The 26,089-nt window shown below is 44.8% G+C and overlaps 2 protein-coding genes across 2 annotated transcripts; one reads left to right on the plus strand and one right to left on the minus strand.

Moving 5' to 3' along the window:
• The first annotated feature begins 5,636 nt into the window (after positions 1-5,636).
• On the plus strand, positions 5,637-17,313 carry LOC106807228 (exocyst complex component 1-like). The gene is made up of 20 exons (XM_014809516.1): positions 5,637-5,784; positions 6,043-6,173; positions 6,376-6,471; positions 6,730-6,796; positions 7,065-7,135; positions 7,564-7,683; positions 8,096-8,221; positions 8,532-8,633; positions 9,062-9,236; positions 9,924-10,033; positions 10,875-10,951; positions 11,017-11,035; positions 11,422-11,517; positions 12,957-13,099; positions 13,498-13,624; positions 13,902-13,985; positions 14,513-14,666; positions 14,879-15,024; positions 15,640-15,834; positions 16,525-17,313. Exons 1-20 carry the CDS (start codon positions 5,661-5,663, stop codon positions 16,675-16,677), a joined length of 2,316 nt encoding a protein of 771 aa, XP_014665002.1. The 5' UTR covers positions 5,637-5,660; the 3' UTR covers positions 16,678-17,313.
• Positions 17,314-17,994: 681 nt separating this feature from the next.
• LOC106807229 (transcription initiation factor TFIID subunit 7-like) lies at positions 17,995-25,534 on the minus strand. Its single transcript, XM_014809517.1, has 11 exons — positions 25,134-25,534; positions 24,297-24,439; positions 23,972-24,053; positions 22,964-23,072; positions 22,573-22,631; positions 22,006-22,198; positions 20,538-20,685; positions 19,660-19,771; positions 18,986-19,104; positions 18,729-18,788; positions 17,995-18,422 (listed from the first exon to the last, which is right to left on the minus strand). Exons 1-8 carry the CDS (start codon positions 25,221-25,223, stop codon positions 19,687-19,689), a joined length of 909 nt encoding a protein of 302 aa, XP_014665003.1. The 5' UTR covers positions 25,224-25,534; the 3' UTR covers positions 17,995-18,422; positions 18,729-18,788; positions 18,986-19,104; positions 19,660-19,686.
• Positions 25,535-26,089: the final 555 nt, after the last annotated feature.

Raw genomic sequence — 26,089 nt, forward strand, 5'->3', positions numbered from 1 at the left:
TCGCACACACCACACGCACGCGCACACACACACACACACACACACATACATACACACACACACACGCGCACCTAAATGAATGCCTGAGTGATGTCACCTCACGACGTGGAACATCTAATTAACCCGCCTGTCACGCGCTGCAGATAATTACCTCATAGAGAAATGCACAGTGGCTATTCACACGACACATGCTTGCCTTCCCCTCTCCACAACACAGAGAACAGAGAGAGAGAGAGAGAGACCTCGACAAACACCTCAACGTGAGGTTAACGCGAGAGTTCGCTGTGCTTTTCGTGTGCTGAGCGTGCGCGTCCGTCCGGCCGGCGAAATGTCACCGATCACCACCCGCCGAGACCACAGGTCACACCGTAGATGATTGATCACCGTAGATCATAGATCACCATAGATCATAGATCAGATACACTTTATATCATAGATCATATATCACCATAGATCATAGATCATATATCACCATAGATCACCATATATATTAGATCACCATACACATAGATCATAGATCATATATCACCATAGATCATAGATTAAATACACCATAGATCAACATACACATAGATCATAGATCACAGATCACCACACATTAGATCACCATACACGTGACATGGATCACAATAGACCATAGATCATAGATCACCATCGATCACCATGTACATGGATCAAACACACTATAGATCACACACACCGCTGAGCGAGGCATGAATTGAACATCGTGCCATGGTGGCGGCGGCTCTGCAAGCCAACGTTCGAGCAGAGCATATAAATCAACGTTGATTTAGGCCTATATGCTCTGGTTCGAGCCTGCACGCACGCACGCACGCACGCTCGAACGCTCGCTTACGGGCGACTCTGTCGTGGCGTCACGGCAACGCACTCACACTTCACCTGTCACGCTCATCGCCGCCGAACGAAAGAGAGAGGGAGGGAGGGAGAGAGGGTGGGAGAGAGAGAGGGTGGGAGAGAGGAGGAGACAGAGAGAAGGGGAGAGAGAGGGAGCGACAGAGAGAGGGGAGAGAGAGAGATAGAGTGGGGAGAGGAGTGAAAAGAGAACGGGAGATCTTAGAGAGAGAAGAGAGAGAGAGAGAGGAGAGAAACAAGAGAGAGAGAAAGAGAGAGGAGAGGAGAGAGAGAGAGAGGAGAGAGAGAGAGAGAGGAGAAGACGGGAGAGAACGACCCAGAGAGAGAGAGAAAGATCAAGAGAAAGACGCGCGCGCAGCGGTAACGGCAGATAGATAACGGCGTTAGACACACGAATCGAAGACGATACAGTTGGAGACACCTCAGATGTGGGCGAACTTCTTAATGGGAACTCAGCATACGTGCTGCGGCTCTACGATACACCACGACATCCGGCCCCGCCGAGTTTACCACCCGTAGACTGCTGCCGTCACCGAAAATCGACCTCCACCACCTGCCAAAATGGTACTGCGGCGACAGTCTATTAACGAGTTTCCTATTGCGGATCAGCCAGAAGATGGAATTTTTGCGAATGGCTGTGTCAATGGCGGCACCTGAATTTTCTTCGCTTCCCCGCCCCCCGTGCGTGATGACTATGCTATCCAATTACGCCTGCTGTTCACGCTCTTTGTTATACGCGGGCGCAAACGACGCGGCTCGACGTTTTTTGTGGTGATCGTATGTGGCGCGAAACAATGGGAAGCTTCCTTGTTCCGTATGCGCGCACTAATAGCTGTGCTATCATCATCATCATCATCATCATCACCATCATCATCATCATCATCATCATCTTCATCATCATCATCATCTTCATTATCATCAGCAGCAGCAGCAGCATGTAATTTCCCCTCCGTTTTAAAACGAGAGCAACTGAGGGGGAGGGGGGAGAACACACTGTTACACGTTTATTGGTCTTCCGTTTGCTGCTACCGCTGCTGCTGCTACCGCTGCTGCTGCTACCGCTGCTGCTGCTACCGCTGCTGCTGCTGCTACTGCTGCTGCTGCTACCGCTGCTGCTGCTACCGCTGCTGCTGCTGCTGCTGCTGCTGCTGCTGCTGCTGCTACTGCTGCTACTGCTATTGATCCTGCTGCTATTGGTGCTGGAGCTAACCTACTACTGTTGTTACAATGGATAATGCTGCTGCTGTTGTTGCTGCAACTACTATTACCTAGGTTGCCCCTTCCACTGCTGCTACAAACTCTCTACTTTGTTCTGCTACAAATACCTGGATCTTCTTAAATCTATATGTCAACAAGCCGTTGGCAAGGTGCAAGCAGTACTTACGCGAGTCACACAGATACCCTGTTGTTAGGTGCAGCATGTAAACGCAGCGAGTGAAACTTCCTCCCACACACTACAAGGATTTATGATTTCGTGTGCTTTGAAATTTGGCAATTGAGTTTGGACAGTAAAATGTAACTAAGACATTCCAAGTTTCACAGCAAGACACATGCTAGATGCTTGCCTTTATTTTTCCTTGCAACCTTCACAAGTAAAGATATGAAAGTTCAGTCCTTATCTCAAGTTGAAAATATAATTGGGCTGTTCTTAGTCCATACCAATAGAAAATATAATCCATGCATCTTTTGGTGAAATCACAATCATAGAACGAAGCTTCTCACTGTATCCATCAGATGGTTGTCTGTAAAAACCTTTAGACTCTAAACCTCTGAGGTTGAATATTTGTACTTATTCTACGAAAATAACACCACAAGACCCTCCTTTCATAGGATATTGCTATCGAAAAATCAAAACTTATATCCTTCTTGAAGGTTAAAAGACCACCAGACAGGAACTGTTTCAATATCAGTGGCAACTGCAAGCGAATTTCATTTTTTAAATTTTATAGAATTATCCTACATGACAATATGAAATGGATCACCACACTACTGTTAAACCACAGTGAAATCTGTCATTGGTTTAAATTCAGCTTGAATTTCTTCTCTCAATCAATAATACCTAGACTAATGCCAGTTACTATGAGTCATTCCTATACCAGTATGTAAATATAACCTAAGAGATACTCCAGCGCCCGATTTAGAAGCATGCGACTTAATAATAGTACATATTTCAAGTACAGGACTCACATAGTTCCGTTTTATTTACTGCTTGGGAAGGTCTAACTAAATCGAGCTCAAATCACCATACTTCAAAAAATACACGGATATCATTATCTTAATTAAGCTCCTCTGCGAAAATACTCTATACCTTATACGGTCGAATCACAGTTACGGTAAAGGACTGTACAGCAGCCATCGAATTGTTATCTTTAACGGTTCCCGTGCCAACAAACTTTGATACACTTGCAGGTGAGAGATCCGACTTATCAGCACAGTGCTATCTGAGTTCTCCTGTGTTCACGGTCCACATACTAGGAAGTAGCGTCTTTAACTACGAGCACTGCAAACATACAAGGGGAATGACAGGTTTGTAAACACGCAGCAACGAAATAAATACTCACGTGATAGTGACGGTGATACGGAATAATGTCACGTAGTCATTCCACTGATTCAGAATTTATGCATGTAAACAATGAATTTTTTCCCAGTGACGTGCAAAATTCCACACACAAAATTATATGCTAGTGTATACCAATAAATGTTTCCAAAATTTATAAACAAGTGCTACATAGGAATACAAATGAACAACTTAATTTAGCAGGCAATCCTCCTGTGTCATTCTTGAAAGTAGCCCTATGCATCGGTGCATCAATGATTGATCATGCATCAATGATTGATCATGCATCGGTGCATCGATGATTGATCATGCATCGGGGCATCAATGATTGATCATGCATCAATAATTGATCATGTATCGGTGCATCGATGATCGATCATGCATCGGTGCAGCGATGATTGATCATGCATCGGTGCATCGATGATTGATCTTGCATCGATGATTGATCATGCATCGATGATTGATCTTGCATCGGTGCATCGATGATTGATCATACATCGATGATCGATCATGCATCGGTGCGTTGATGGTGTGTTTACAGAGCAACGCTCATGAGTCGCATGCCGGCTCCCTCACGCTGTCCAACCTCGACACGGTCAAGCTGCCACGACACGCCGGCATACACCGCGAGCTGCTGCCATACGCCGTTCTCATGAGCTGGCTCAGACTCGCCGAACCCAACAGCTACGCGCAGCTGATGAAGGTAGGGGGCGCTAGGAGCCGCGCGGCGATCCCGCCGGAGGGGGGGATATTTTTGATGACGTTAATGCTTTGCACTAATAATTATAATAATAACGACGCTGAAGATAATGACGTTAGTGACAACAATAACAACAACAACAATAATGACGACGAAGACGAAGACGACGACAACAGCAACCGCAGCAACAACAACAATAATAATAACAACAACAACAACTACTACAACAACCATAATAACTGTACACGTACTGCAACTGTAATGGTAAAAAATCGAAAATCCGTATTTGTAGAGATAATTAATAAAGCTAATATGCTAACGAGTGTTTCTCATTTTTCTCCGCATCTCTGCGGAACTTGAAACAGTTTCTATCGGGTGGTTACGTAAAGCTTGGTATTTTACAGCTGTATATAACATCGGTGAACAAGATGTACGAGAGAGAGGTGCGGCATTTCATAGAGACGGCCAGGATGAGTCTAGTCGGGCGCGGACCGGAGAGGAGGCACAGTAAGCACCTTCTCTTGTGATGATTACATGGTCTTCCTTCCTTACTTATAGTACAGATAGCGCATTCTCTCTCATAATCTTGTAGTCACCGATGTATATGGTACATACATTGGTTCGTGCGAGACAAGTAACAGAAATTATCAAACCGAAGGTCGTTGTTAACTTTATAATGAAATTCCATTGAGTGATAAGCTCGTCAAATCCAAATGGGTGATAGTGGAAATGTATCTGAGTCGTATAGAGCTGGTGCAGGCTTAGGTACACACCTTAGTGTAGTAGTTGCAATGGATCTGTGTCGTGTAGAGGCGGTCCAGGCCTCTGCTACACTTGTGGGGTAGTGGCAGTAGATCTGCGTATCACATAGAGACGGTCCAGCCATCCTCTTTCACACACGGTGGTAGGTTGCAGTGGAGCTACGCTTCATAGAGATGGTTCAGCCTTCCTATTTCACACATGGGGGGGTAGGGTGACAGTGGGCCTGCATCATTAGAGACAGGGGTAGGCCTCACCACCTTCTCTCTCCCCCTGCAGGCGTCGCCTTCCCCGCATCGTTCGGCGCTGCCGCATCGCACGCGGCTCTCTCCCCGTCGTCCGCCATGACGGTTGGCGAGGTGGGGGAGCTGGGGTTCGGAGCGGACCAGGCGGAACACTCGAAGTTCGACCGCGCGCTCGATAAGATCCTCGCTGAGATGGAGCCGATGTGCCTCGCTGAGCAGACGTTCTGCACTCAGCTGTTCGGGCTGAAGGGAGAGGTAACGCGTGTGCACGGCGGTCGCTCCATTATATGTATGTGTGTATATTGTATATAGTATAGCAGTCACAGTGCCATTACCATTTGGCACTATACGTGCATGTAAATTATTAGTTCTATCAAGGGCGAATAATGACAAATTTGTCAATATTGACCCCCGGCTCTACCCATGGGCCATGTTGTTGTGGAGCGAACAGCTACACAGGCAGAGGTAAAACATTATAATATAGCAGTTTATCTTTATATAGGAGGGGACGATCTGAAGTGACACCATGGCAGCAATCAGACATTCCCTGCAGAAGAGTGTGTTCCTTCCCAGCGACGAGCGACTGGTCGGCGTTGTTCACGTCACCAAGGCCGCGAAGAAGAAGAAACAAAGCTTCCTCTGTGCTGCAGGTATATGTGCCTTAGAGAAGTGGAACAGTTCAAATATCTATCCCATAATGATGATCCTGGGAACTCATATAGCCAATAAATGTACTGTAAAGACACGTAGAGGCTGTGTCTTGCATTTCTGTCTTCGATGACATATTGCTGGTATATGTATCTACACATGTATATTGTGGGGGTTTGGAGATCAGTCGAGTAATGAACTGCGTCACATTTTTGTTGCAAAAATTTTACCTGGAAACTCTGTTGCTTTCTCTTACCAAGTTACGACAGAAAGGCCAGTAAAGGTGACCCTGTACAAGATCAAAAAGAGTGAAAAGGGTGATATATACAAGAAGGAGAGGGCATGGTCCCTGAAAGATCTGAAGAAATTTGATGGGAAAGATGTTAAGAAGGTTATTGATTATGTCTTTATGGTGTTGATGTTATCCTAGTTGAATGTAATGAGTTGTATCAATATACAAACATATAATTATTGTGAATGACTTAATTGTTTAATAAATAAGTGCGTTGAAAGCCTGTAGAATAGAATTAGTTCATGTAAGAAGTGGAGAAAAATACTATGAATGTTAAATGTGCCGTAAATGCATTTTCTAGGATACTGCAGAGTTCGATTTACACTTTGAGAAAGTGTACAGGTGGATTGCAAGCAGCGTGCAAGAGAAGAATGTGTTCATCAGCTGTGTTTACAAGGTTAATTATTAATTTGCAATACCAATAAGATATGGCTATCAGTTCAAAGAATTATTACCATGACAGGTTTCTACGTAGGACACGTTTTAATGCAGTAAATTTGTGTGTTAAGATTTTATATTCGTGGGCTATCGTGATTGAAAGAGATTGAGTGAAGATTTAAAGTGAAATTATGAGTGGGTTTATCTGCATCAGCAGTGCAGTTCCAGTTGTGGTGAAGTGCTTAAACCAATTATTGAGATCGTTCGTTTGTTGTAGCTGATCACCAGGTATCTGCCTCATCACAAGCCAGAGTTCGAAAATGTTGCTCAAGCACTTCTCATAGGTGCGTACGTATCTCTAGTGGTGCTTCCAGCATTTATATTCACCACTGTCATCGCAAGCTGATGAAACATACAGTTGAAAAACTGGAAAATCGCTTTAGAATCCAGTGTTTACGCTTGAGATGTAAAACAGTGATGTGCTTACTTGGCATGCACGCATGCTTCATAATAATTTAACACTGATAATGCACTGGATGTTTCTTTGCGGGAAAGGTTTTAGTGACGGTTTGGTGGTTGTATAGTATAAAGAACTGTGTCTTGCGTTGGCAGATGCTTCCATGCAGAGCGATGCTGCAGCCCCAGCACCAAGCATCGATGCGGTGGATGGCCAGGAATACCAGGCAAGTGTAGAAGGCTCTATACCACTCTGCTTCGGGGCTCCAATCCAAGCCACATGATTGTAGACATGTACAGGTTCCAGTGTAGAGCCACATATCTGTGAGGCGTAATTTGAATATTTACGGTGCCCACATGCCTTAGGTTTTTAATACTGCTTATTAATTTTACGGTAGATTTGTTTTTGTGTGCGGTAGAGTTGCGGTTGGGATTAGGTGTTGCTAAACGAGCACAAGTTTCACGAATTACCTATTCACCGATCCAGAATACCCGAACGAATGTTAGTCATCACTTTCTCTACGTTTCGATTTTACATTCTGAAGATCCTTGCCTGGATCTACAGTACGTCCATGTTGGAATTTAGTTTCGTGGCTAGCGATCATTGACACGCCTAACATCAGATGCTAGTTTGACGTGTGTGTTTGATGAACAGGCATTGTCGGCAAAGGAGGAACTTGACCTGGAGAAGCTCATGGGTGAGGCAAATACATCGATCAGCAATGCTGAGCAGTTCGCAGAAGAGCTAGCGAAGGACTTGTCGGTGCTGGATGGGGTGAGTGCAACCAGTGAGATGTAGCACACCGCTGCACACGTTTACTACTTTACAGCGCGTACGAACGCTCGCCTACGCACGCACACGTAACAGTGTAGACTTACACAATATACCGTCACAGTTCTATCTTCTGATTTGTTCTCCTGAAAAAGACTGTCTTCAGTACATGTATTTGTATTTGAATTACATGCAATACAAATTTAATAATAAAAATAATAAAAATCTCTCTATGGCAGGTTGCCAACATTAGACACACGTACAATATTACTCTATGGTAAATGTCGGATATTATCATAACTTGTACTTGGCAACTGTCATACTTGCTTCTGACCAAAAACTTCATCTTCAACACTGAGCAGCAACACAGGTGGCAGCATCCTGCTCATCTGTCGCCGTGCTATTTCGCCCGCAGGCTAACCTGCGATCGCTGATGGCGTCCGAGCAGCAGGTCTCGGACATCATGGCCCTGCTAGAGAGGGGCATTCTCGAGGCTGACCGCATAGAGGCAAGGCTGGACAAGTACGATCTACTCCTACAGGTGCACGAGACTCCATTGTCGTCGTCCAGGGGCCGCTGACTGAGCGTCTCAGTCGTGAATTCGTCGCGCAAGATGACAGTTTGAATTTTTGGCTCAGCTGACGAAGTCAGATGCAGCTTGTAGAAGAATCACATGAATGTCCGTCCGTGCATCCGTCCGTGTGTCAACGGTTATGGAATAAATCTTAATTTAATTTTGTTTAATACCCTTTCGGGCCTCCACTTCACATGTCTGTCATTTAAAACAGCAACGACATTATAACTAGCGACATTAGTTTGCACGGATGCTCATGGCGTTGCCGTGGTTACAGGGCGTGAAAGACTACATGGAGTCTGTGACGGAGAAGGACAGCATGATCAACGTGCAGACGACAAACAAGAACAAGTTGATGAGTTGCCTTGACAACATGATCGTAAGTCTGCGCCGCCTCGCCTCGCCGTGACGTCACCCAACCGTCACGTCACGATTGTCTGTTAGCTTATAGTTAAATTTAGTTGTTAGGTGTAGTTACTAGTTGTTAGTTGTAGTTAAAGTTGGTCATTAGTTACAGTTAAACTGTGCACAGCTGCCACTCACGATTAACCAGAAAATTAACTCCAAAGTACGTCATCTCACATTAAAAGTGAACAAATATTGCCATCAACTTCATCACGTTTCGTCACTTTTGCACTGAAGCGCGTGAGTCGCTCTCCGACACTCTATCTTAACGGGGAGCGTGACTTAACTTCGTGAATTACGGGCGATTCTCTGCGAATTATCCGTTAGCGGAGTGATCTCACGCTACCGCCTTTATTCGCGTCCCGCTAATTAATTCCTCGTTTGTTTGCATCTCGTTAACAGCAACAGCTGGATCTGGCGCACACTCACAAGAGGGCGTTGCTTGACGGCGACCTGAGCCAGCCGACGGGACTGCGCGAGTGCTGCCAGGCGGCGCTAGCGCTCAGCAAGGCCATGAGCGTCGACCTAGTAAGTGCCTCTGACCTTGACATGGGTGGGTGCCCCGACCTTGACATGGGTGGGTGCCCACGACCTTGACATGGGTGGGTGCCCACGACCTTGACATGGGTGGGTGCTCCCACCTTGACATGGGTGGGTGCCCACGACCTTGACATGGGTGGGTGCCCACGACCTTGACATGGGTGCGTGCCCCGACCTTGACATGGGTGGGTGCTCCCACCTTGACTTGGGTGGGTGCCACGACCTTGACATGGGTGGGTGCCCCGACCTTAGACATGGGTGGGTGCCCCGACCTTGACATGGGTAGGTGCCCACGACCTTGACATGGTGGGTGCCCCGACCTTGACATGGTGCCTGCCCCGACCTTGCATGGTGGGTGCCCATGACTTGACATGGGTGGGTGCCCCCGACCTTGACATGGGTGGGTGCCCACGACCTTGACATGGGTGCGTGCCCCGACCTTTACATGGGGGGTGCCCACGACCTTAACATGTGGTGCCTGCCCCGACCTTGACATGGGTGCGTGCCCCGACCTTGACATGGGTGGGTGCTCCCACCTTGACTTGGGTGGTGGCTCGACCTTGGAATAATACACAAATTTCTTTAGGCAAAAGTGCGTTAAAATTTTACGAGACGCATGTGGTTGTATGGGATTATATCTTGGTAGAGAAGGTCTGATACCAGCTTGCACTGCATGGGTTTCATCTATCTGATGTTTTTCTCTTCCGTGTTTTTTCGATGACAGGCCTCTACCGGTTGACCGCGGTGCAAGACCAGATGAAGTTATTCGACAAGCTTCGTCAGACGTTCGCCAAACGACTCTCCCACCAGCTCAACAATCTCATCATCCACCTGGTACACCCTGCCACTGCTGCTGCCACAGCATTCACAGATTTACACATCATCCTGGTTAAATTGACTTACACATTCGCTAACACTCTGTAAGGGGCCGTGCTTACGCATGATCATAACCCCGTTCTGCGTTCAGCCTGTGTAAACGATTATGAAGTTGGTTTAAATGATCGCGTAGCTAGTGCAGACGATCTGTGAAGACAGTCGTACATCCGTGAGACGACGATTCTACTGTTGGTATAGATTATCGTGCATCCGTGTAGACGATCGATCATGCGTCCGTGTAGACGATCGATCATGCATCCGTGTAGACAATCGATCATGCATCGGTGTGTCGATGATCGATCATGCATCGGTGCATCGATGATTGATCATGTATCGGTGCATCGATGATCGATCATGCATTGGTGCGTTGATGATTGATCATGCATCGGTGCGTCGATGATTGATCATGTATCGGTGCGTCGATGATTGATCATGCATCGGTGCATCGATGATGCGTCGATGATCGATCATGCATCAATGATCGACCATGCATCGATAATCGATCATGCATCGGTGCATCGATGATCGATCGTGCATCGGGCATCGATGATCGATCGTGCATCGGTGCATCGATGATCGATCATGCATCAATGATTGATCATGCATCGGTGCATCGATGATTGATCATGCATCGGTGCATCAATAATTGATCATGTATCGTGGATCGATGACGATCATGGCATCGGTGACAGCGATGATTGATCATGGCATCGGTGCATCGTGATTGATCTTGCATCGGTGCATCGATGTTTCATACATCGATGATGATCATGCATCGGTGCGTTGATGTGTTTTACAGAGCAACGCTCATGAAGTCGCATGCCGGCTCCCTCACGCTGTCCAACCTCGACACGGTCAAGCTGCCACGACAGCCGCGCATACACGCGCAGCTGCTGCCATACGCCGTGCTCATGAGCTGGCCAGACTCGCCGAACCAACAGCTACGCGCAGCTGATGAAGGTAGGGGCGTCAGGAGCCCGCGCGGCGATCCGCCGGGGGGGGGGATATTTTTGATACGTTAATGCTTTGCACTAATAACTATAATAATACGACGCTGAAGATAATGACATTAGTGACAACAATAACAACAACAACAATAATGACGACGAAGACGACGACAACAGCAACCGCAAGCAACAACAACAATAATAATAACAACAACAACACTACTACAACAACCATTATAACTGTACACGTACTGCAACTGTAATGGTAAAAAATCGAAATCCGTATTGTAGAGATAATTAGTAAAGCTAATATGCTACGAGTGTTTCTCTTTTTCTCCGCATCTCTTGCCGAACTTGAAACATTCTATCGGTGGTTACTTAAAGCTTTGTATTTTACAGCTGTATATAACATCGGTGAACAAGATGTACGAGAGAGAGGTGCGGCATTTCATAGAGACGGCCAGGATGAGTCTAGTCGGGCGCGGAGCGAGAGGGGCACAGTAAGCACCTTCTCGTTTTTATGTATTTATCTTTATTGGTTTTCTTCCTTCTTTTTACTTTATTTAGTTTTTATGCTTATTGTTATAATTGTTCTTATTCTCTCTTTATTAGCTTGTTGTTTATGTTTCTTACTCGTATTTTTTTTTTTGGTGTGTTTGGATAGGGTGTTTTGTTTTGAGGGCGAAGTGATGTTTTGGTGATCTGTGTGGGGGTGAGGTAGCGCTGTAACTATGAGTATTGATTTTCAAAGTCGGGAAGTGTGTTGCGGTGGTTTGTGGTGTGGTTATTCTGTGGTTATGATAATGAAGAGATGTGTTGCTCTGGAGTGAGTGGGTGAATAGTGGCTTTTCGGTTCGAATATTCTGTAATGTGGGGGTGTGGTGTTGTTGTATGGGGGTTAGGGTGGTGAGAATGGGTGATTGCTTTGAGGTTGTCGGGGGTGTAGTATGTGTGAGGGTGGTGTTGGGTTGATGTGCTCTTTGTAGAGACAGCATCGCTGTTGAGGGGGGGTGGGGTGTAGGGGTTAGGGTTGTGATATGTGAGTCTTGTGTGGTCGTGTTTTGTTAGGTGATTGGCCGGGGTGTTCGGTATATGTGTTGGGCCGCTTCCTCTTCATCAAGGTCTACGGGGTTGGTGGTGGGGTGGGTGGTGGGGGTAGGTGGTTTGGCTAGGTGGGAGCTAGCGCGTGCCAGGTAGGATGGGATGGGTTTTTGCGGAGTCGCTTCCAGGTTTCACGCGGTTGGTATGGTGGTCGGGGGTGGGGGTATTGGGGGGTGTACAGGTGGGGCTTGCGTGGGTCATTAGAGACAGGGGTGAGTTCCTTCGACCCCTTTTCTTCTCTCCCCTGCAGCGGCGGGGCCCCCGGCATCTCGGCGCGTTTGCGATTTCGCACGTGCGGCTCTTCTCCCGTCGTCCGCCATGCGGTGGCGAGGGTGTTGGGGGATGGGGTCGCGACGGGACCAGGGGAGACAGCCGCGAGTATCGAGGCCCGCACCGGCGGAGCTCGATAGATCCTCGCCTGAGATGGAAGCCGATGTGCCTCGGGCTGCAGCAGAGTTTGCACTCAGCTGTCGCGAGGTGTTGGGCGTGTGGGATGAGGGGAGGAGAAACCGCGTGCGCGGCCGGTCGCTCCATTTATGGTATGTGTAGTATATATATTTGATTTTTTATTTATTTATATATTTTATTATTTTTTTATTTTATTTTATTTTTATTTTTATTTATCACAGCAGAGACTGTGAGGAGGATAGTTTGTCACGAAATGTTCTTCACTGAGTGTCTGCTAGTGTGCATATAAAGTGTGTCAGTGTGTGTGTGCGTGCGTGCGTGCGTGCATGTGCTAGCATCTATGTAACGTTTTTATAACGTGTGTGTGTGTATGTGTATGCTAGCGTCTATATAAAGTGTGTATAACATGTGCATGTTGACCGCAGCAGCAGGACGTTGGGCCGGACGCCTCTCCCATGAAGAAGGCAGGAATCACGGACGAGACGCGTAAGCTCATGCTGGAGCTGTTCCCCAACCTGGAGACGGACCTACAGAAGTTTCTGGATGCCGCGTATATGGTCGATGGCTTGTAAGTGTCATTCTCCTGTCGTCACCATGGGTTTCCTTCTCAATTTATACGTCTGTGAGGTCTCATAGTTGCCGTGTCATCGAGAGAATCCTATGCGTATCATTTTACGTATTGTTACTATTTTATCTATACTATACTATACTACACTATATGATCATACTCTCATACTATGCTATATCTATACTATAGTACTTCTTACTATAGTAAGTAGAATATCATTTTAAGACCGTCGTTTTAAGAGTTAAGTTGCAAGATAAACTGAGGATGATAAATTTCGCCTTCTGTTAGACGAGTGCAATATTTTTTACGAGATTTTCATGTCACGTCTTTGTCATGTTGCGTTCTTGGACATTGACGTGTGTGATGGCCTGGTCATGTTCTGATTGGGTTGCTTGCAGTTTCTCGCTGTACATGCTGGTGAGAGTCAACCAACACGTCATGTCCACACAGGATTCCGGGTCTTTTCTCGGAAAAGTCCTGGCAGCGTGCCAGCTCCAAACCAAGCGAAATTTCGACAAATTCATGGTACGTTATTTCGGTTATCTGTGTCAGGAACGCACACCTAGAAACCCAGTTTAGTCATACAATACTTTGCTAGTCAGGTTTAAAAAACCTCTGATATTTATTTTAGTAGTTAGTACTATGTACTAATAATAAAAAATTGGTTTGTTTTGTCTCAAATCTGGGATTACCGACAATGTAAGGGAGCTATCTAGTTTTAGCCTGCTGCTGGTATGTCTTTAAACAAACCAGACTGAATAAATGATGTTTATTTCTGCATTAATATGTTTTGTTATTTCAGAAATCCCAGATTAAGGCAATAGAGGATGCGAAGGTGTCAAAGAAAACTCGCTGTGGCATCGTGTCATTCGTAGCAAATTTTGCGGTAAGTGCGACAGCTTCCAACATGTTTTTATATTCTATAACAAGTGCTTGTGTGTTACAACCGAGATCTATGTCACCACCATTAACATCTGTTAAAGTTTTTTGTTCACTTTGCATCAATACATGGTCACCTTTAAAAGTGAATTCGATAGGACTTATATCCACTGCATATATTTATATCTCGAAGCTACATTGACGTTTCAATTAATGATTTTTTGAAGAGTTTTGAGTAGTTTGAATGTCATTTATGAGAGTAGATTTAAGAATTTAGACGATCCCCATACATGCGCGTCACTTTGAGGAAAGTGAGCCTCACATATAAAGCCACGGTCTCATTGGCTGGCCATGTTAAAACGCTTAACACTACAAACATAAAGATGCAGATAGATTAGACTTCCACATGAGTAGACAGTCGATCGGTTTGTCGTATAACATCTGCCATGTTGTACGAATAACGAACGCTAATATAATGTAATATAATATAATAATGCTAATGTAATATAATGGAGCGCTGCATACTCTGCTCAGGATTTCGCAGCGAGAGCCGAGGTGACCTTCAAGGGATCGGACCGACACTCCGACCTTCAGAAGTGGTTCACACAGATCGTGAGGGCCATCTTCAGCAACATCGTGAGGATCGCTAAGGAACATCCGAAGACCCCTCAGGAACTAGTGATGTTAGGTGCGTGGTGTCGCCGAAACACAATCTCTTCTTCTTATATATTTTTTACACATATATATTATTTTTTAATGCTTTTTCTCATTTCAATACGGTTTATGTGATAATTATTTTACAATTGATCAATTTAAATGTCATATTATTAAATATGATTGTAGGTTGTGATTGTGATTTAATTAATTTTCTTTTATTAATGTGGTATTAATTCGTTCCAGAAAATTTCCATCACATGTTTTCAAGTCTATCACGACTGAAAATCGCGAGTCTGGAGAACGAGAGAAAGGAAGCCAAACAATACTACAACGAACAGCTCGCTGCATACGTCACTGCCTACTTAGGGCGCCCTCTGGAGAAGTTAAATGTAAGCTATGCGTGTTACTACGCGTGTTTGTTGATGTGCCATATATGGCAGCCATGCTACAACGTTGTGTACGTACTTTCGTGATGCAACGTACACGTTCACATCGTTAGCACACTCGTTACACATCATTTAAACTGTCGTGGATACAGACTAAAGCTCATAATACATACTAACCTATTATCAGCTCTTGATACGGGTAGGTTACCGATAAGTTTTACGCGAGTAAACAGTCTTGCATTTGTTTGATGGTCAATGAGTCTCTATGCATAAGTGAGTTTCGTGTTTGTTCGATGGTCACAGGCGGGAGTGAGTGAAGCTTCATTTTTCATGTCACTGGCAGAACCTCTTCTATGGGGTTCAGGTGGTAGTGCTGCATGGCGTGAACATATTCTCATCGTCACACATCATTTAAATGTCATGGATGCGGAAAAAAGCTAATAATACATACTGATGTACTAATAATGTTAATCCGGTAGGTTACTGATAAGTTTCCGCAACTCAGCAGTTTCCAGTTTGTTCGATGGTCGTCGAGTCTCTATGCACGATTGGGTTTCACGTTTGTTCGATGATCACAGATGCGAGTGAGTGACGCCTGATAATTTCATTCGCTTGCAGAATTTCTTCGACGGGGTTCAGGCGGTGGTTGCGCGCGGGGTGAAGGAGGAGGAGGTTGGGTACCAGCTCGCTTACAACAAGCAGGAGCTGCGGAAGACCCTCAAGGAGTACCCGGGAAAGGAGGTGAAGAAAGGTCTAGACAATCTCTACAGGAAGGTGGAGAAGCACCTGTGTGAAGAGGAAAACCTCTTGCAGGTATGCTAGCGGCCCTTGAAAAACTCCTCTTTTTAAGCTCTTCTGATCGAAGTAAACTACGGGAAAATCTATCTTGTAAAAAATTATAATTACAAAAAAAATCCTCAGTTACATATACATACAATCAAGAGTAGATAATAACACATTGTGTTATTATCTACTCTTGATACAATACATTAAATACAATATAATACATACAATACAATATAATACATACAATACAATATCTGTTACAATACATAAAAACTAGTATCCCATCATCTTCTATCTTGGCCAGATCTTAAAGATAATATAAAGAAATAGAATAAATAGAATTTAAAAAAATTGTCCATCTTATATTAAAACTACAAAGTGAAATGCAGTATCCCATCTTCCGTCTCTGCCTCACATCCCTCACCCATCATCTCTTCCCCCCCCCCCCCCGTATTCTCGTCGGTTTTAATCTCGCAGGCATGCGCGACTGAACATCTCTGAACAATTTGTCATCGGAGCAATTTGTGCATATTAAAACCACAAAATAAGACGTAATATCCCATCTTCCATCTTTGCCTCACATCCCTCATTCGTCTTCTCTCCCGTGTTCTCGTGGGTTTTAATTTTGCGTAGCGACTCGCAGCTGAACTGTCGCCTGCCCCTGTCTAAAAACTGTGCTAAACTATCGTCTGCCGCTGCCGTCTCTCTCTCGCGCAGGTCGTCTGGCGGTCGATGCAGGAAGAGTTCATCAGGCAGTACAAGCACTTCGAGGACCTGATCACTCGCTGCTACCCCGGTGCCAACATCACGCTCGACTTCACCATCAACGACATCCTAGACTACTTCTCAAACATCGCGCAGCAGCACTGAGCAGCCAGTGGGCGCCACGTGTAGCTTCGGCGGTACTACGTCAGAGGGAGCCACGTGTAGCAGCGGCGGCGATGCTACGTCAGAGGGAGCCACGTGTAGCGGCGGCGGCGATGCTACGTCAGAGGGAGCCACGTGTAGCGGCGGTGCTACGTCAGAGGGAGCCACGTGTAGCGGCGGTGCTACGTCAGAGGGAGCCACGTGTAGCGGCGGCGGCGATGCTAAGTTAGAGGGAGCCACGTGTAGCGGCAGTGCCAACGTGTATGAGCAGCATTACCCGTAACCACTAGAGAAAGAAATAGCAGCAATTTCTGTGGCAATTTCCATGGCAAAAGTCCAGCGACTCTTACCGTTGCAGTAATCTTTCAGTGAAGACATAGATATTTGCTCAGTCGACACGTCACGTAAGCTGCAGGCTTCATCTTTTTAACTAGACATTGCTTGTATTAGCAAATAACGCTTGCACTGTCCTCTATCCACTCGTTTTCCACGTAGAAAAATTATTACCATTGAGATACTTAGAACCAGCAGTTAATTAGAAAACAAGGAAATCAATCAACATTATGTGGTAGATAGTGCAGTGAGCAGTGATCATGACGTTTTTAATTAAATACGAGTTGCTTTTATCGTTATCAAGAACACATCAATTCGCTATTGATATCCGTGTAGGATCATTATTTTCTTCAGAGTCAATGGACGATAGGTACGCACACGAGTTCCAAATGCACGCTGTAAGATTAACATGGCCAATCATTGAACCCAGTAATCGAACGTGTGCACACTGTGTGGCCAATCATCGGAATATGAAACGGCGATCTAATACGTTACTTATCGACAATGAAGACACGCGCGCACACCAGCGTTGGTCGCTCACCGTAATCCGCATGCTCACAGGCTGCGTGAGACTTTCATGTGGTAGAGAGCATCATTCTAGTTGTCGCGAACGACGTATGTGCACGACTGTGAATTAAATTTTGTTTTGCCACGAGAGACATCTCTATCGCGTGATAGAGGCGGTAACCTTGTTAATGGCTCCAAGTGATTCATGAGCCTTCATGGCCTGATTTGACTCGTCATGGTTATCAGTACGTACTTGATAGTGTTGAACAAGTGAGAGACTGTTGATCACGTGATAAATTAATTCACAACGACGTTTACGGAGGAAAGTGGCTACAATTTATACGTCTGTATATTATCTACGATTATTATTATTATTATGTTTGACATTTATATATGCAGAGCGTTTCATTTACCAGATGTAAGTTATTTTGTTGAATGATGGTAATGCTTTTCTTGTGCACAATGAAAGCATAATAAAACTCACTGTGAATGAAATGGCTTTTTTCTCACGTTATTTATGTACAATTTGCAAGGATAGTAACTGTTATACATGCACCTGCGAACAATATCGAATATACATGATACATGCACATTTACATTATAAAGATCACGACTTCTTAACTATTCTGTTCACCATGTCAAATAGAATAACTTCCGTCGTGAACTCAAAATGGTTTACATGATTCAATGTGAAACGACACAGAAAATTATTTACATGATTCAATGACTCAAAAGACTCCAGAACGTATCTTTAGCCTCCCACGCTCCATATTTACAAGTTAAACCGGAACTCTCCCACAGGCAAGTGAAGAAGGAATAGCGGCCATGCACGATCCTCATTTCTACGAGACCCCTCTCAGGAAACTTTCCTCTTCCTCGTTCCTCAGCATCTCAGATGCCTGATCGTACTGCAAGAGAGGAAGCCAAGATCAGGAAGGCGTTGACATAGACATCGTGGTTACGAGTATCACGCGCCTGAAGTGTAATATCTTTTGCATAAAACTTCACTTCGAAAGTTACATTTCAGACTTGATGCTATAACTACTCCTGATGTTTCTGACAACGGTCTCCGGATCAAATGATTGATTGATTGATCAATTAATTAATTGAGATATTGATTAATTGACTGATTGATTGATTGAACCAAGAGAAAGGGCTCGAAATAACAAGGTGCATGAAAATGAAAGAACCGTGCCACGAGTGAAACGCGATACCTCGTCTTGTTTGACCTTCTCTTCCTCCGTAAGCTGCTCTAGAGTCTGCTGGAGCCTTTGCTGCAAGAAAGAAAAGAAGAGTACGAAAAACTAATCGATCGGATCACATTTGAGCGAATCGAATCAATCGAAAAATCCTCACACTCCTCTGCGGGGAAAGAATTCAAAGGCGAAAACCATCACCATCAAAGGACCCAGTTTGCGTTCCCTCAACTCATTATCCCGGCCCGGCGACCTCTGTAGAGCGCACCACTCACCCGTAGCGCTTCGTTGTCAATTGTTTCGATCTGCAGCTGCTGCGCGCGTCGCCGATCCTTCACGCCCACCAGCTGGTGCCCTACGTCGTCCACCCGCTTCTGCAGCTCACTCTCGCCATCTAGCAAACAAGAGAACGTTGAAACGCGGCGCTATTATCATTTAAATTTAGCACAATTAGCAGCACAATTAAATTTTAAAGTAGCAATTTGCTTTTTGAATAGGCTAAAATTTTATTTTGTCTGATGAATAGGTACTGTCATGCCCTTATCCAAAAGGAGAGAGGGAAGGGAGCGAAAGTGAGAGAGAGAGAGAGAGAGAGAGAGAGAGAGAGAGAGAGAGAGAGAGAGAGAGAGAGAGAGGAGAGAGAGAGAGAGAGAGAGAGAGCAGAACGAGAGCGCGAGATAGAGCTGAAGAGAGAGAGAGAGAGAGAAGAGAGATAGAGAGAGATGAGAGAGAGAGAGGAGAGAGAGAGAGAGAGAGAGAGAAAATGAGAGCGGGCGAGAGAGAGAGATGAAGAGAGAGAGAATCTAAAACACTCAAAATTTATAGAACATCAGAACTCAAATTTCCTCTCATATAAAAATCAGCAACAATATTAGGACACAGGTGAGAACTCCATTCTATCAACCCCTCCTCCCCACGCGCGAGCTTGCAATGGCGTCCCACGCGTTACCGTTCTGCGGTGGTGGGGAGAGTTCGGCTAGCCAGTCCTCTGTTTCCTCCTCCGCGCGATCCTCGTCCTCCTCCTCCTCGAGCCCCGTCGCAGTCTCACTGTGTGTGTCCTCCTGCGAGAGAAGCCATGCTGGTTCGTTAACACTACATACCGTCAATATTCAGCCACTGGCGCCCGCGGTGGCGGCGCGGCCTCGGGCGAGGAGGCTTCTGGTGCCGGGAGACACTCTCCTCGGTGCACCGTGATCAGACACCCGGCCTCGTCTGCACAATGGCCAGCAAGTAGGCAACATATAGATCCCTCACCCCTACAGCAACAGGCACCTACCTTCTTAACACTGTCATGCCCAATCGCAACAGGCACCTACCTTTATTTACACTGTCTCTCTGCCATAGCAACAGGCAGCCAACCTTACTTAACAACTGTCACTCCATAGCAACAGGCACCCTACTTACTATAACACCATGTTACAACTGTCACTACATTACAACAGGCCACGCTAACTTACTTAACTACTGTTACACTGTCACTACCAATAGCAACCGGCCAGCAATCCTTACTTAAGCACTGTATGGCCCATAAGCACAGGCTCCTACCTTACTTAACACTGTCACTCCCATAGCAACAGGCAGCAACCTTACTTAACACAGTTACACTGTCACTCCCATAGCAACAGTCAGCAACCACAGTGTAGTCACCCACATAGCAACAAGCACCTAGCTCGTCATCTAACAGGTCTCCCATAGCAACAAGGCAGCTGCTACCTCGACACCGACGTCCCCCATAGCAACAGGCACCTAGCTCGTCATCAACGTCTCCCATAGCAACAGGCACCTACCACAACACCCACACCCCTATAGCAACAAGCAGGCAGCTACCTCGACACCAACGTCCCCATGGCGTGTGCAAGAAGGTCTGAAGTCTGGATCGGTCCCTGGCTGCTTTCCTCATCGTGAAGGTCCATCACGTTAATCTCCGCCTCATCCTCTGACGAGCTCACTGCTTCTCCGAATATGTCCGATATCGCTGCAAGTAACACACTCGTTATATTGTTCACCGCCCACGCGCAGACATTCAGCTCAATATATTATATATATATATATATATATATACATATATATTTATATATAATAATAGTTAGCTCAAGAAGCTAATAAATACCTAAGAGTTGTACCAACGGAAAAACGGGAAAATAGTGCTTTATTTCAGCGACAACCTTATTCTACTTTGCCTGCGAGTCATATAATTTCATGTATTTGCATTAGCAGAAATTCTTTGCTCTCATAAAACAAGACCAAGCCGTTGTCAATACGCATACTCGCTAGGCGGGGCGAGGGGAGATAACGCTCCTAAACTCCCCTCCCAACATGCGCAAATCGTCACATCGTAATACACTTCTGTCCGTATCCTTCACGCGGAAGCGTTTGCTTCGTGCGAGTTTCTCGGATTTTTCCGCCACACTAAATTTTATGAATGATTTTCGGGTGCAGGTGCAGGGTGGAGTGATTCGGGGCATCGCCTATGCCCTTATCTCCCATTCTTTTCTAGCACGGCTACATGCCCGTCATGATGGAGCCCGCAATGTTTTTTTAATTAAGTCTTTACAAGCGCTGCTAGTAAGAGTTACCAAATTTGGCATGTGACAAATTATCAGCGGCTCGCAGAGCGTGACGGAAACCGATAGCCGAAATGCTTAAGACGCGTGAAGGATACGGACAGAAGTGAACTTCGAGTCGACCGTTTGGCATGTGGGAGGGGAGGTTTAGGAGGCCAATATCTTCGCCTAGGAGTATCGTATTGACAAGACGTTGGGTCTTGTTTTAGAGAGCAAAGATTCTGCTTAATGCATATCATAAAAATTATTTTAGACTCGCCAGGCAAAGTAGAATACCATCAATCGTCGTGAAATAGCACTATTTTCCCGTTTTTTCCGTTGTACACTCTTAGGTATTTATTAGCTCTTGATTAGACATATATAATATTATAATATTACACCTACTAAAAACCGCAATGAAGCTTCATTACTATGTGCCCCAATGACTGGAAGGATTGAGATGTTTGCCGAAGATCGTGCTTCATTATTAAAACCTGTGGTGAAGATAGTACTACTCAACGCTAACTTTGACTAGCTGATATTGTCGGGAACAGTAGACTAGAGGTGATGACTCGAGTAAAATATAAAAGCATTAAAACATCACGTTCATTCCAGCAACGCAAGCTCACGTAAGATAACAACCACATAACAAACCCGAGTACACAAGGATGCGCGAACAAATCGCATCGAATCAAAGCAAATCATCTCCTCACGACATCCAACATCTCTTCCAACTCCGTTCCATCGCTCACCGACGTCTAGTAGGTTGGCTTTGGATGCTTTCGGCGACAGCGTGATGATGTTCGTCGTTTCGCCGGTAGATATGGGCATGCTCTCCTTCTTGTCGCTGTCCTCCGTCACCACCTCCCAGCGCACCTTCACAGCCTCATTGTCCAGCTTGAAGAGAGCCTTCACTTCCTTCTCCACGTCCGGCTGTTCGATGTACTGCAACACGCAAACACGCAGAGGCGATATATGAAAACCGAGTGTAAAGAACCATAAACGCTCATTCAAATTAGCCATAGGTAGTGTATATATTATGTCATATATACTGTAAAATCCTTTTTTTCGTGGGGTTCTAATTTTCGTGGATTTCGTGGGTCCATCAATACACGAATTTATGTACCTAACGAAATATTATGTACATATGTCAATTGCCGGTTCCGGAGTGGAGGCCACGAATTTAAGAACCCGCGAACATATATTTTTTATTGAAAACACGAAAATTGGAACCCACGAAAATAAGTGACTTTACAGTATGTTTGTTCGTGATAGATGGTTGCTAGATACGCGAAGTGAATTCGCTATGTGTTCAATACCTTCTTCCTCGCAGTCTTTCTGAATCGTCTCTTCCTGACATTCTTCAGTGGTGGCGTGACTAAGAAATAGACAAACATTCACACCTGAATATACCTGCTAGCAACTGCTATGTCAGCAATCTCAATGTGAAAGTGAAAGTTATGTCGGCAGCAATTTGTTAACGATATCATAACCCCTCGCAATTCCTGATTACCTTATATCAAACATGCCATGTCAAACATACCAAGTTTCACTGTTAGGGTTTGTGGATTAACGTGCATTTTGAGCCCAGCAGTCACTAATTAGGAACAGCCTTTAATTAGCTTAATTTATTCCAAACTCAACAAACCCTTTTCGCTGTAAAACAATGGTCAGATAGATGTAGGTAGGATGTGTGTGAGTGATACTTACTACCGTGGTTCCAGAGATATTTTTTATCCTCTTTCTTTTTATCGCGCTTCCTTCCCGTACCATCCTCATCTTGACTGCTCTGATCAAATGTCTCTTTACATATCACCATCTACGATGTACAAAAGTTCTCACAGCAACAAAGCAAATCTCTATAGGTCTCCTATTTCATGTGGTGAACGATTCCAGATTTACACAAATTTGCAGTATTCTACGCTAATAGTTATATTATGACGTTATCAAGAGCTAATAAACACCTAGAGTGTACAACGGACAAAGACGGGAAATAGTGCTATTTCACGGCACACAATATTATTCTCTTTGCTGCGAGACTAGTAATAATTTAGTCTCAATTTCAGAGCTCCAGCGCGACGGAAAGATTGATCCAACCCGCAAAAGGCGAGACGGATAGTGAATATTGTGGTATGCAAGGCTTGTGGGAAGCATGTTACGCTCAATATCGCCCGATAGGAGTATGTATAGCAGGCGGTTGAGTTTATTTTTAGAGAGCCAAAATGTCTGCTAACGCAAATACCATGAACTGGTTGAACGCATACAAGTAGAATAATATTGACCGTGAATAGCACTATTTCCCGTTGTACACTCTAGGTATTATTAGCTCTTGAGTAAATTTATTATATGTTCTGAAGGATATCGTATGGAAATTGATATCGCGCTCTTTTGATTTTTACTATGCCATATAGTCCGAAAGAACATTAGACTTAGCCCACAATGAGCGACGTTAGCGGTGAGGTTATTACTCCGATTCAGCACGAAGGAGGACAGGTGACATAATTACGCGCACAGCGCAGTACACGTCAAGATCGAATATCGGTTATTAGTCTATGCACGTCGTAATTCTGTAGTGACTCCCTGGCGTATATTCTCTATTTAATAATCTGTTTAAATAACTTGAAGGAATGGTCTAAGCACCTACCTAAGTACCACATGCAAGCCTGGATCAGGTCATGCGGGACTATGAACCTGGTAGTGGGTCTGAAATGGGGATACCTGACCAAATGTAGCCGTTTGTAGATGGGTTTTCCTATCGAGGGTTCTTGTGTTTCTCGTATGTACACGGCAATAGCGACCGCTTGCAAGAGAACAAATGCCAAGCATTAAACAAGGACATTGGATTCACTTTGCACGACGACTCGGTCATTCTTTTCCACGACACCACGCACGCACGCACACACACAACACAAGCCACCACACGCAAAAACACACACCCACACAACACACCTTTCAAAACAGCAATACATGGGGACGAGCCTAAGAATACGACGTTTACTCCGTTTAAGCGACACAGTGGTTGTGTTCGCGGAAATCGTCGAACGGGGAATGCACCTTGGCAGAGAAGACCATGCCATCGAACCTGACCGTTCCGTTTCTCATGTCCGGCTGAAGCTCTATCGACATTCTGTCCTTCAGGTTCATGGCTCCGGACTGGACAGCTCTGCGCAGCTGCTGGGCCGCTCCCTAAACACACGAGAAAAGTTCACGTATACATACTTTATAGAATCCAATCATATCGAAATCTCTGGTGTACGGGCAGACGTGTGGTACATTAAATTCATAACTTTTGACACCAACACCGAGTGGAGTGGACACGTAACATTGTTTATTTTTGGGGAACATATCTGATCATATTACTAGTACTAACAATAAGCAATAACTTGTTTTTATCACTTGGGTGGTGACAATGCTTTTTAATGCCTTATCTTGACTCAGTGACTGATGTAGACTCGAATTATGAATGAAATAATTTGACAAAAACAAAGCCAAGGGTCACTGCCGCTCATAGGGTCTATGTCCCAGGGTACTGCGAAACGTACCGGTAGGTACGGCCCGGATTATAAGCAGAAACGTACCCTGGGCTACGCGTACGATATATACCGGAAGTACGCGTCGTAACTATCTGATATTGGTTTAGGTTAGTGTCTGATGAGTAGGCGATCCCTTAGGACTATGTTTGTGACGTAGTGCGAGGGTACGGTTCCGGTTATATTAGATGTACCAGCGGATAATAAATCACGTTGTTTATATGCTCTGGTACCAGGGTACGTTCTGGCAGTACCCTGGGGGACATAGACCCTCTCAGCGTCACTGCCATGCCCATGTGCATCATTTGCACCATACAGGCATACTAAGCTAGCGCCAGCCGATCACTTACCAGAGGAAGTCGGAGTATGAACTGACTCTCAAGCTCAAATACATCCTCCCTTTTTTTGAATTTGTCAAGGGAATGTGTTGGCTTAAACATCACGAGTTGTAATACTTGTAGTTACACAAACAACCGAACAAACTCCAAAATTACAATTTACAAAGTAGACAGTAGGTCCTAGTCAGTACTGACGGCTGAGAAGACTGACGGAGTAGACTGAGAAGTACTGAAAAATCACTGAACCAAGCAATTCTGCACCAGTAAAGACATATATAATGATATCTTGCTATGGTTCGAGTAGAACCATCAACAATCTACAATAGTCTCGGTTGTAGCATTCAATGATTCATAGAAATAATAGAAATTAGTGGAAATGAACAGGATACAGTTTCGTGTAAAATCAGTAGATTTCTGTGCTATCGTAGCGCCATCTGTGGGCTAACAACACAATCTACGCGCGGCAACAATCATGTATTCCAACAAACGTTTTTTCTATTATTACTACTTATAGAGTATATATTATCTAGAAGTAAGTAAGTCATTACGCTGCTAAATCTCGCGTCTGTTGACCTATGCGTCTATGTTCTTTGTATTTTACTAATGTTTTATTATGGATTATTTTATTACCATATCACATTCTTACGTACATATGCTTCCAGGAGTTAATGAGACCAAAATTTTTTGTCATATAACGGTATACTTGATATAGTAATATATATAAATAGTTTAGATAGTATCAAGTACTTGAGCAGATAAGGCGTTGGCTGTTATGTCAGCGCAAGTGAACGACGGCCCGCTTGTCTGCGGCGGATGAAATTAAGGACGACATTATTTTATTCAAGCATTGATATCTTTGTGCGGATTAAGAAACGACCGTTTTGGCTGCTACTATACTGTCTGGAGTTGAACACTGTTCGCTACGTTACGAGCGTGCAGGAAGCTTTCAATAATATATATGCCTAAAT

This window comes from Priapulus caudatus, unplaced genomic scaffold (assembly GCF_000485595.1).
Source record: "Priapulus caudatus unplaced genomic scaffold, Priapulus_caudatus-5.0.1 Scaffold202, whole genome shotgun sequence".
In the NCBI taxonomy this organism is placed as follows: domain Eukaryota; kingdom Metazoa; phylum Priapulida; class Priapulimorpha; order Priapulimorphida; family Priapulidae; genus Priapulus; species Priapulus caudatus.